The sequence below is a fragment of the Papio anubis genome, chromosome X (assembly GCF_008728515.1).
Source record: "Papio anubis isolate 15944 chromosome X, Panubis1.0, whole genome shotgun sequence".
In the NCBI taxonomy this organism is placed as follows: Eukaryota; Metazoa; Chordata; class Mammalia; order Primates; family Cercopithecidae; genus Papio; species Papio anubis.
Genome location: NC_044996.1, coordinates 19,309,781 through 19,322,724, shown reverse-complemented (window position 1 = coordinate 19,322,724; position 12,944 = coordinate 19,309,781). Strand labels below are relative to the sequence as shown.

At 40.6% G+C, this 12,944-nt stretch overlaps 1 protein-coding gene across 8 annotated transcripts in view; it reads left to right on the top strand.

Moving 5' to 3' along the window:
* ZNF75D (zinc finger protein 75D) overlaps positions 1–12,735 on the top strand; it is a 44,005-nt gene extending 31,270 nt beyond the window's left edge. For 2 of the 8 annotated variants that reach the window (XM_009198313.2, XM_017954406.3), the window contains 4 exons: positions 2,505–2,755; positions 6,090–6,282; positions 7,423–7,549; positions 10,672–12,735. In XM_009198313.2, the coding sequence (XP_009196577.1) occupies positions 6,100–6,282; positions 7,423–7,549; positions 10,672–11,381 (1,020 nt within the window). In that variant the 5' untranslated portion in view covers positions 2,505–2,755; positions 6,090–6,099 and the 3' untranslated portion in view covers positions 11,382–12,735. The other 6 variants (XM_017954407.3, XM_021932714.2, XM_003918315.5 and 3 more) reach the window with 6 other exon arrangements.
* Positions 12,736–12,944: the final 209 nt, after the last annotated feature.

The following is a 12,944-nucleotide window of genomic DNA, read 5'->3' as shown; positions in this document are numbered from 1 at the left end:
AGTCATGTTTAACAACTCACTATTATGAAGCCTTGATTTTGAAAGCTACCAATTTTAGAATTGAACCTACTCTGAAACTGTTCTTTATTACTTGTTGCATCTCCTTCAGCATGAAATGAAACCTTTAAAATTCAGTTGTAGAATCAAAAAAAATCAGTGAGGTTGTCCAACCTCTGTCTCACAGCACATCATTTAAATTTAGCCATCTGTTGTTGTTCTTTATCAGTCTCTCCTCTTTTTTTTTTAACAACTTCCTTTGTAATCACAAAGTTGAGGGTGGGGGGCAGGTAACCCTTTTCTTCATTCTTATTTATATCCCATCTTCTTCTAAGTTGGTTTCCAGTTTTCCATATTTCTCGAAAATTGATCTATATTTTTCCTCCTGTATGCTGCTATTGGCTGAATGTGTACACCCAAAACTCCTAGGTGGAATCTGTAATCCCCAATGTGATGGTATTTGGAGGTGGGGCCTTTGGCAGGTAATCAGGTTTAGATGGGGTCATTAGTATGGAGCCTCCATGATGGGATTAATGTCCTTATGGAAAACATAAGAAAAGACATCAGATCTCAGTCTGTCTCTTTGCATATATGCACCATGAAAAGGCCTTGTGAAGACATGACTAGGAAGAAGACCCTTACCATAAATCCAACAACCATGCTGGCACCCTGATGTCAGTCTTCCAGTTTCCAGACCACGAAAAATGTTTACTGGTTAAGCCTTCATCATTTTCAGATTCCTTTCTGTAAAGACATCTTAGGTATTTGCTATAGTTGTTTGTTTTACTCCATCTCAACTTTGCTCACTTAAAAATCACGCGTTCTTGGGTTGTAGGTTTAATTTCGGAAACTCTTTTTCCTTCTTTATCTTGCTCATCATGACCTTATCCAAAATTACAATATTCTCTTTAAGTTGCTTCCACCTATAAAGTTGTTTGCAGCTCAAGATCACACCTTGATTTATTGGGTGAATCAAGGTTGAAGTGTTTAGGGGAAAGAAAATGACTTTTATCTGACCATCCTCACTGGTTAGTGATTCATTGAAATGTAAGTCTGGGAATTATACAGCAGTCACAGTGCCCTGACTTCCTCTTCATTGAGTTATAAAATATTATGTTGAAAATGCCTGACTTGCGGAATATAGTTTTGAAAGAACCATTCTGAAGACAATGCTCTGGTGAACCAAACATTTTTACTAAGTTTATATATCATAGATAATGCACTGTGTCCTTTTACATACCTTTGGGGAGCTTCGATTTTGAATGATGATTGACTTTAACTTAGTGTCATCTGCATTTATATATAAAAAGTCAGACAGGTGCTTTTTATTTTCCTCCTGGACATGCAGACATCTCTTTGGCTTGTCTGAGTTGGTTTTCACACTGGCTTCCAAAATATGTCAGTTTCATCCCCATTGTAAAACTAAGCTACACCCAGTTTCTCCTGTTAGATTCACATTGGCAATTTTTGTCCAAATGGCTCAACTCTTGGTAAATACTGAAAACTTGGAGAATATGGACAACCCAAGATATTCGGCTTTTTAGAAAGATGATTCTGTAAATATGAAATACTTACTTTACCCAGAGAACTATGTTAAGCACTGCAGGAGATAAAGATGGAAGCAAGATTTCTGTCCTCCAGGGAAAGCATAATGTAGTAGAAAAATGACAGGATATGACAACAGGATACCTAAAGTCCTGGCTAAAATCTGCCGCCGGTAATCTATGTGACCCTGAACATGAAGTAGTAGGTGAAGTCATGTCATACCATTTCAAATTATTTATATGTCAAAGAGAATTATAAATGGGACCTATCTCAAAAGGTTAAAATCTACCTAACAAGAGTAAAACGAGATAACCGTTGGGGAGCATGTGTCTGATAACTAGAATATGGTTTTGAAAATATAGGGGGCTGTTGTTTCTGATCTAACAAGAGGCTTGACCAGGACCAACTTGCCTTTTATTCAAGGAGGCTTTTGATAAGTCTAGTGACTACAGCTGGAGCTCTCTCTGGCTGAGACTCAGGAAGGCCCAGTACACAGCTCTGCCCACAAGAGTGCTGAAGTGGTTCTGACTTTGTGAGCCACTCTTCTGTGGCCCCTAGACCTTTGCGGTGGCAACCCTTACTGGGTGACGCTCCTAGTAGAATGGGCTGTCAGCCTCCGGGAAGCCAGCAGGAACAATCTGGATGCACAATACCTGGCAAATCAGGGATAGGAGACCTTGGCACCAGGAGTCTCTAAGCTACATGGCTCCCAGGGAAGAGCCATTTGAGGGGCTTCTCTAGGCTTCCAGCAGGGCTAGAGACCCGGTAGCATTAACTCTTTCTTGCACCCAGGACCTAACTGGAGCAGGAGGTTGGTTCTTCTAGGATGGAAAGCACCCCCGGGACAGTTCCTAACTTGGCTAGGCTGAGACTCCGCAGGTAGAGGGAGGGGGATGGCTGGGCGTAGCTGTCACAAAGCCACCGGAAATGCATCTTTCATTTTCTGGTTGATTCCGGTTCAGGTCCACAGACCTCGACCCTGGAAGAGTGAGTCGGAGTCAGGTCTTCGAGAGGTGGAGGGATCGAATGAGGGAACTGATATTCCAAGACTCCCCAAATCTTGGAGCTTCACTCGCCAGGCATCCCGCGCTTTCCTGACATTCGCGCAGCAGCGGAGAGCTTTGCTACCCAGAGCAGGGAGGCGTGGCCACAGAGGCGCAGTCGAGCGGAGGAAGAGGAAAGTGGCCTCCGGGGAAGCCAGAGCTGACTGAAGGTAACCGAGAAGCTGATTTTCTCTTTAGATTTGACTGACGATCCCCTGAGAAATACCGGCCACTCCTGCCAGTTGCAGCCTTTGGGGCTGCTGTGTAGCGAGGAATGGGGGTGGGGGACGTGATACAGTATTTTTCAGTAGGCAGTGGCGCCACTGACAGGCGGCAGATCGGCTGGAGAGCTGGTGGGACTTGTCCACAGCGAGGCCGCCTGACCGCGGGCTCCTACAGCCACTTCTTACCTACGGAAGCAACTTCTTTCTACCGGATGTACAAATATAACCCAGGGATGCTAGTGAATCACACTCAAAGGCTGCCCACGTTCAGAGTTCTTGTGGGCAACCCTGTGGTTGATCTAGAAGTTGTAGTGAATCAGGGATGGGGATTTGGGGCAGTAATGTCTACCACCACACCCAGCGAAACTTCCTGATTTTTGATGGCTTATACATAACATAACATAACACTAAAGAAAGAGTCATTTCAACATTAAAGACGATGGCTTCTGCTGACATACACACACACACACACACACACACACACGAAGTGTTCCTGTACCTCCTGAGCCTGAATGGTCAGCAAGGAGCCAACCATTATTTTGAATACCTGTGGCATCCTTGAAAGAATTTTGTTGCTATTTCTGCTAGATCACCTCGGGAAAATCAGTTTTGAGGGCATGTTAAGTCAGGAGAAAGGTTACCATTACTAGGACCCTTCCCGTCTATGAAGAACCTTAATCATCACCATCTGTCTTTCGTTTTTGTTTTTAACCACCTGACATTTGTATATGTGTAAAGGAAGGCCATCTGTAAAGTTTTCCAGTTAAAGTAAACAAAAGATTTAATACACAAGTACAAACCTGTGCAGGGCCCTTTATAAGTCTTTCAAAGAAGTACTACACCTTGCCACATCAAATGTTGATGATCTGCTTGCTTAGCGGGGGGACATTTGCTTACTTTTTCTCTAGTTACTTCTACTCTGATCTTGCTGTCTCAGTTCTCCTACCAGCATTGATACAGTATAAAAGGGAATATTAAGAGTTCCATTTAGTAAAGTCTTCAGTCTAAGTGAGATGAAGGGGTATAGAAACTGTTTTTCCTCTGACTAAAGAAAAATGATTGGGATGATCTGTTAAAGTTTCGAGAAACTCAAATAGGCCCTATTTGCCAATATAGGACAGGAAACCCACAGATTAAGTATTGGATAATCTCAAAGTTCATTTTGGCCAATTAGTGCCAGTTTTCTCACCCACCAATCTTTCCTCAACTGTTAAAAAAAAAAAAAAAAAAAAAAAAAAAAAACAGGAAATACATTGATTGATTGGCATTTGTCTTCTCTTAGCTATGCTTTGTTTCAAAGTTGAAAAACAAAGAAAAGGAGAGAAACTTACCTTCTGAGTAATCTAACATCATGAATGTTCCAATTCTTGACAGTTGATTTTAGAGGAGAAGCCAGACAGGAACTTCTCTCTTCATTTTCCTCTTACAATAAATAGCAAGTAAATATGTGTCATGTGGTTTTCTTCTTGACATGTACTTTTCTTCTGCTCTCCCTCAGTGCTCTTGGGAAGAACAATTCATTGATTTGGTACCAAACCTGATGCACCCTCATTTGTCAAAGGTGGTACCAGGTGGGTGTCAGTGTCACACACAAGAGTAAAACTGTTCCTAGAGCAAATGACGATGAGAGAGCTGAAGGCGGATTCATGCTCAAACCCCCAGATGGGGGCTATGTGGGAGACTAGTGGGTCTGTGAATGAGAACTTCAGTCAGAGTAAGAAATACAGCGCAAAAATAGAGAGTCTTGGTCCTGAGAGCGCTTGCAGGCACTTCTGGAGCTTCCGTTATCATGAAGCAACTGGACCGCTTGAGACCATCAGCCAACTTCAGAAATTATGCCATCAGTGGCTGAGGCCAGAGATCCACTCAAAAGAGCAGATCTTGGAAATGCTGGTGTTAGAGCAGTTCCTGAGCATTCTGCCCAAGGAGACCCAGAACTGGGTGCAGAAGCATCATCCACAGAATGTCAAACAGGCTCTGGTCCTGGTGGAATTCTTGCAGAGGGAGCCTGATGGAACAAAGAATGAGGTAAGAAGAAAGATTCCCTACATGTACAATGAAGTAGGATAAAAGTGAATATATCAGAATGGAAGAGTTATCAGAGAACTAGATTAAGTTCCTCTTCTGTTGCTCATTTAGGACAGCTAGCAAGGATCTAAAATGACATACATGCAGCAATAGTCAGTCCACAGGTTTCAAAATTCCTAGCACAACCTTTCCTGGTCTTAGAGGAAATAAATGCATTTTGTCTTCTCTAGGGCCAGGGTGAGTTGATGGTGGTGGGCCTAGTCTGGCATGGGCAAGGAGAAAAGAGTTGAGTTTTTAGAAACAGAGAAATAAAGGGCAAGAAAGAGTTGGGAAAGGGGAGAAGATCCACAAGATAGGCAGCACTTACAGAGACCAAAGGAGAGAGAGGTTACCAAACAGAAGTATGAATCAAGCGGCTCTGGGGAGACTGCAAAGAGAGAGAACAAAATGGAAAGAAAAAAAGGAAACAAGGATATGGAAAGAAGACAATTGCCAAGAGAGAAGTGGAGGGAATCAGGATGCTGAGGGGTAGTATCTTCTGTAGCAGGAACACACATCTCTGGGCTGGGAGGAAAGAACCTGCATTGCCCTCACTTAGTGGCTTGTCATTGGCCCTGCTGGTGAGTGGGAAACCAAGGTTTGTCCTTGGAAGATGGCAGCACACTTCCTTTTTTCAGGAGCCTACCTTGAAAAATCCAGGGCAGGGCATATTTTTGGTGTCTTACTACTACCAAATCATGCGAAGAGAGATTGGAGCCCAACTCTTCCCCCCATTTATTCTTCCATCCATCTTCATTCCTTGTGAAATTCTTTCCTGGATGATTGGAAACTGGCTAACAGGAAAGCTTTTTTTACTCAATTCCTTTTCTTTTACAGAAAACCAAAAGATAAAAATTCACTAAAACAAGGATCCAAGTCAAGAAAGCAAACCAGTGAAAGTTACCCAGCAGGGGAACAGGCTGCCCACCCAACTTTGCTAGTGGCTGGAGCCAGGGCTCTGTGCATCGGGGTGGGGGCCACTGGGTTGAGGGGTGGGGATCTGCAGTAGTCACAGCTTTTTCTATTTTATCCTAATTATCCCAGATTTTGAGTATAGTTCTTTATGAGAACATAGTGGCACTCTTCATTCTTTTTATTACTTCTCTAATGTCATGCACTCCCCAAATCTGGGCTCTGCTCTTGTTCCTCCCTCCACTACCACCCCAAAACCAAAAGTAAGTTCTGTGCTAATGAGGATGGGGATTATTTCTAGGTCACAGCCCATGAGCTGGGAAAGGAGGCAGTGCTCTTGGGAGGAACAGCAGTGGCCCCAGGCTTCAAGTGGAAGCCAGCAGAGCCCCAACCAATGGGTGTGTTCCAGAAAGAATATTGGAATACATACCGGGTACTACAAGAACAGCTGGGCTGGAACACTCACAAAGAAACCCAGCCTGTATATGAAAGAGGTGAGGAGCTTCATCATAATTGTCTTCTCCTGGGAGCTGTGATGGTAATTAGTTCACCTAGAATGCCATGGGAATTTTCCAGGCGGCCAGCCATGCTAGCAGCTATAATATCTCCCACGTGGGAGTATAGTGGGTCGATGGTGGTTGAAGGTGGGGGTCAGCCTGGGGGACAGAAATATCCAAACCACAGAACCCTGCTATTCACACTGTAGACTCTACTCCTTTGAAACTTGAGAGGAGAAGATGGAACAGGGACAGGTGGGGCCACCTCCCCCTCACAAGTTGTAGGAAAAATTGGGGTCAGACATGGGCTATCAGTGGCAGAATGTGATGAAAATTGTGCACTAGGGAAAAATAATAAAAAACAAAAGTCTCCCACATTATCTACTGTACGCTGGAGGACCTGAGCCCTTCATTTTCAAACCTTCAATTCTTGCCCAGCTTATGTTATGAGAGGAAAAATGAATAAATTTCCTTTGATTAATTTCTTTTGTGAAATCTAAAGAATTCATGAACTGGGGAACAGGTTGTATGAGTGGTAGATATTTGGTTCTTATTTACAATGAGATGGCCACTTCTTGGCACCACACACACACTTGTCAATGTGACCCATCTTTACTGAGGGCATCCTGATGTTCTGTATTTTAGAAATCAGCTCGGGATGTTTGTAAATAGGAAAAAGAAATTTTCCCTGACTATTTTCTACACACAGCTGTGCATGATCAACAGATGTTAGCCCTTTCTGAGCAGAAAAGAACCAAAGACTGAAAGATGGCATCTAAACTCATCCTGCCTGAGTCCCCGGTGAGCTGTTATTTCTGGCTTTTTTCAGGTGACTTGACCGTGGCCTTGTCTCTGCTTGTCCCTACTGCCTAGGACTCATAGTGTCCAGCAGGTGCTTTGAGACATTTTAGCCCCACTTATTCTCTAGGCAACTAGGCTTGGCACAGTGGGAATTGGGCACCTCCCAGGTGATTTACTGATCCTCTTTGCTCCTTCCTTTCTGCCTTCTCACTCTTTTACTCTAAATCTTGTACTGTTAACATCTTCAGCACCTGGCCTACCATGTAATTCAGAAATGGGTGGTAGGACAGCTTCTGAAGTGGCAAGTACTAAACTATAGCCCATTCTCTTCTTTAGAGTTTGTTGACATTTGAAGATGTGGCTGTGTATTTTTCTGAGGAAGAATGGCAATTATTGGATCCTCCTGAGAAGACTCTCTACAATGATGTAATGCAGGATATCTATGAGACTGTCATCTCTCTAGGTAAAGATTCTTCCTTCCCTTTGTGTAGAAGTTAAGTAATATGTTATGTCCTCTGTTTATGGAAAATGCACCCCTGTGAGAGAGTCCCAGTGTTCCAACAGCTGATTGATTTTCAACTTGATGATGTGTGGGAAATAAATGGATTATTAGGATCCCCTCGAGAGCTTTTTATAAATACATGTCACACTTCCGCATTCTAAGTAGAATTATTTTGTTTTGACTGTGGAAGATTTTAGCTTTTTTTTTTTTTAACTTTCATCCAAACACACCCTTTTCTAAAAAACATAAAAGCATGCACATCAATGGCATTATTCTACAAAAAATTAATAACTAATCTGTAAATCAACAACAATAACAATACAAACAAAAATTTAAATGATATGTGGAAAGATTTACAGGTAGGCATATGGCTCTTAGTTTAGAAAATAATAATTCAAGTCAATATCAATAAAAGTTAAGGAAAAGTTTCTAATTTCCAAACATTTTGATATAATTATTTTTCCAACTACAATATTTTATAGACCTTTTGTGAGAAGAATATTAGTGTAATCCTAAAAAAGATAACATTCAAGTGATCCTGTGCAGGTCAGGTTGCCTTGTTAAAATGAGTTAGAATTCACATAATTCCAATAGTATTATTGCCTCTTGAAATTCAAATGTAGAGCATATCCATCATATTCAAAATGAGTTCCACAACTTACATTTATTTTGATCTAGTTAGAAATAAACCCTAAATTTAGGACTGGTAAAAAATATATTTAACAAAGACATGGGATTGATCTAAATTTTACTTTACAGGTAAGAGAAAATTACAATTCAGTATGAGGACACTTCGTAAGTTTTACCAATGCCCCCATTTATAATTAGGCCAACTGTATCTTGAGTGTATATGAATGTGTGAATAAATACATACCAACATATACAAACCAATTCACACCATACGACTCTTCAAAGATGTTGCTTGAAATGGCTTATTCTCTGGTTTGGGATAAGTGGTGTAACATAATCACTTAATTTTCTCTTAATCATTTTTCCCTTTTGTTTATAATGATTCACTTAGTATGTTTCATGTGGGTCATTAATATATTTTTGCAACAAAAATCCAGTAGCAGTAGACAGAAATGTTAACTTAAAGGACTACTGGGCAATCAAAGTTTAAATTATCGCATGAAAGTAGAGCAGATCACACGTAAAGTCTTCTGCCATGGGATATATTGTTCCATGACTGAAAATTGTGATTTGGTTCCTAGAACATAGCTCTTGCTCTAAGGTGATACATATCAATGTGTAGCTCCAGTCCTTATGAATTAAGTCTGTATTTTACTGGTTTGAGAAGGTGAATTTCTCTGTATGTGTGTGTGTGTGTGTCAGAGTCTCACTCTGTCACCCAGGCTGGAGTGCAGTGATGCAATCTTGGCTCACTCCTACCTCCACCTCTTAGGCTCGAGCAATTTTCCTGCCTCAGCATCCTGAGTAGCTGGGACTACAGGTGTGTGCCACCACGTCTGGCTAATTTTTGTATTTTTATTAGAGACATGGTTTCACCATGTTGGCTTGGCTGGTCTCGAACTCCTGACCTCAAGTGATCGCCTGCCTTAGCCTCCCAAAGTGCTGGGATTACAGGCATGAGCCACCGCGCCTGGCCTGAGAAGGTGAATTTCTTGCTACAGACAAATGCAAAATGCCTCTGCAATAGTGGGTGAAGCCCACTCTCAAGGGCTTAAAGAGTTCAACTTTGAAACAGGGCAGCATGGGCTGCCTCTGCATTTCTTCATAGCAAGTCTATATGCAAGCCACTGAGCAGCACCACTGATGGGAATCCAAAGGAAAACGGCTATAGCACAGTGGAAATCCACCATGGTAACATAAAGTGATTTCTCAATTAAATATTTTGCTATATCAAAGAGAAGTAGGCAAAGGCACATGGTAGTAAATCTAGTCAGAATGTCTACAGGTCCCCATTACCTCAAATATCAGTGAACTCAGGGACCAACCAAGGTTTACACTGATTATTTTGATATAAAAGATAAAACCAGAAAACTTTAATGTTTTCAAGCATTTATGGCACAGACATAGGGAAGTACAAATATTATAGCTTGTATCTTCAAAAAGCTGGGCAATTCACGCTGCTAAAGTGAATCAGTCACAATTTTAACTTCATTCTTATATTTGATACATTTTTGTGTGTAGAGTACAGGGTGTGCAAATTAAGCAATTTCAATAAATATTAGAAATGTCAATTATTTTCCAAATATAAAGTGAGTGAAATCAGCTAATAATGCAATCCAATAAAACATGTGTTAAACAGAGCTTTTTCCCCATGAATACTTTTTACTCTTTCCTTTGAACATCTCGATACTTAAATACATTTTCTTTTATTGGCTTGCAGAAATTAAGCAAAAAGTGGACTATTACCTAGCTACAAGATAATAAATAGTAATAAGAGTTTGGAGCTGTCCAGTTGTAATAAATAGAAAATTACAAATATAGTGAAATATGCTGCAAGTTAATGCTCAGAAATGTAGCCATCTGAACTACAAAGTACACAATCCTACTAGTCTTCTGAAGTTGTCATTAGTTCATGGAAAACGTAAAGAAGAGCAGAAACTCCATTTAGCTTTTACCTTTCCAGCAACTCCAGTGCTAAAGTTATATAATCATGTATGTTTGCCCAAGACGAACTGCACATTGGTGTTAGTCACATATTCTGTTTTATCCAGAGTTCAATCAACAAGGCTTTATTTGCACTTCTTTTTACATTCAGGAAACAATAAGCCTACCCAGGCAGGCTTCTGTTGATAATTGCCTTCTTCTGTTGGGTGTGGGGATATAAGCCACCCTGCTATGTTATTTTTCTTGTTGTGGGGTCCCAAACCAGTTTGTCTTTTTCTTAACATTTTAAGAATTTTCTTTTAGTTATCTCATATTACTTAATGGGTTTATTGTTGTGCCTATCAGGGAGGATCAAGGAGAAATGGGTCTATGCCATTTTGTCCAGACTGGACCAGAAATCACTTGTTCCTGTATTTCTTTTAAAGCAATCATCATTGACTTTTCTCTCCATTTATGTAGCTTTCTTGCACTGGGACACAGATGGCTGATTATTCTGTTTATTCTGACAGGGTTAAAGCTAAAAAATGACACTGGAAATGATCATCCTATATCTGTTTCTACATCAGAAATACAAACATCAGGATGCAAAGTATCAAAAAAGACCAGAATGAAAATTGCCCAGAAAACAATGGGCAGGGAAAATCCTGGTGATACACACAGTGTACAGAAATGGCATCGAGCTTTTCCAAGGAAGAAAAGAAAGAAACTTGCAACTTGTAAACAAGAGTTTCCAAAACTTATGGATCTTCATGGGAAAGGCCCCACAGGGGAGAAACCTTTTAAATGTCAGGAATGTGGGAAAAGCTTCAGAGTTAGCTCTGATCTTATTAAACACCAGAGAATTCACACTGGAGAGAAACCCTATAAATGTCAACAATGTGACAAGAGGTTTAGATGGAGTTCAGATCTTAATAAGCACTTCATGACCCATCAAGGAATAAAACCATATAGATGCTCATGGTGTGGGAAAAGCTTTAGTCATAACACAAATCTACACACACACCAAAGAATTCACACAGGAGAGAAGCCCTTTAAATGTGATGAATGTGGAAAAAGATTCATTCAGAACTCCCACCTTATTAAACACCAGAGAACTCACACAGGTGAGCAGCCTTATACATGTAGCATATGCAAGAGAAACTTTAGTAGGCGATCAAGCCTTCTTAGACACCAGAAACTCCACAGAAGAAGGGAAGCATGTCTGCTGTCTTCAAACTGAGGAAAATTACCATGTAGACCTTGACTTTAGAAGTGATGGAATAATACAAAATTATGAGGCACCCAATGATAGGAATCTGTCATTAATAGAACATTTGGGAAGGGTACATGTTACACTTCACAAAAAGGAATCTAAGCTGATTGTCTTATTCAGCATTGCATCTTCTGTGCCTAGCACAAGAGTGATACATAAGGAGTATTTTATAAATAAAAAAATGAAAATGTAGTGATGAAATACCTTTAGCTATCTATCTATATGTATATATCTGGTTATTCAAAACTTCCACACCCCCAGTCATCTAAATTTTTCAAGTATCAAGTGCTCAACAGACATATGATGGTCAAGGCTCTTAGTCTCATTCTTTATTCTTTGTCAAGAGAAATGGAAAGAGTACTTGGGCCCTCTTAAGGGAGCTCAGAGAGAATTACTAAACTAGGGACAATTTCAATAGCTACCATTCTATCTACATGAACAATCGAGGCCAGGACTCAGGGAACTTTACTCTGTAATAGAAAGAGAGGATTCAATGTTTACCCTGAGAGAATTGTCCCATTCTCATTGCTTCTCTCCTGAGTACCCACTACCACAGTGTCTCTGTCAAGGAATTACAAGTAGCAAGGAAAGGTCTGAATGTAAGGACAGACCTAGGGACCTTGCAAGCACTTGATATCTCTCCTCTTGCTGACTGTTTCAACATAGACATACAATGAAATGATGAGGGAGGCAGTCTCGGCCCTCATCCAGGTATCTGTTTTGTTTTGTTTTGTTTTTTGTAGAAAGCACAGATAAGTGGTGAATGGTCTTTTTCTGACTTTCATTATTATGTGGACTGTGTGGAGGCTTTCAAACTGGTGCCATACTGCTGCAGGACCTAAAGGGAGCCCCATCTTTATGGCTGATCAAGTACAACCCTATATGCCTGAATACTCTGCAAGAAGGCCTGGAGATTTTGCAAAACTGATTTATTGAGAATGGCAAGGAGAACCTTGTGAACTTTTAGCTTTGGTGCACAGCTGATACCAGGAGGGAACATCCTGAAGTGTCAGAGCAAAGTAAGGCATATGGCTTAGAGTGATGACCCCAGTCAGAACCAGGCCAGATGGAAATTGCTTTCTGATGTTACTGGTCTTCTTTTCCCTATTAGCCAAAGTGACTATCTCTTAAGAGAAGATAATGTGACGTCAAGGGAAGTTGGAAGTCATGGATTTATATCTATGTCAGATCCTGGTTTATAATGTTGGCCAAGGCTTATTTATATATGTTTATTTAGTATTCCATAAAATTGTACTTTGTAATGAAAATGACATGTTTTATGTTAAATTTAGACAATAAAGAAAACTTTGTCACCAAATCACTCAGAAATGGCCAATGTTTGCTTTTTTGAAATGGACGTCTTCAGATATTTTTTCCACCAGGAGACCGTTCTAAGCCTGTTTCCAAATGTATAAAATGAGGATTATAATTCCTACTTCTTAGGGCTACTGTGAGGATTAAATGCGCACATGTGAGCATGCCTGACACAATGATTGGCCACAGTCGGTGTTTCCTAAACATTTGGAACTT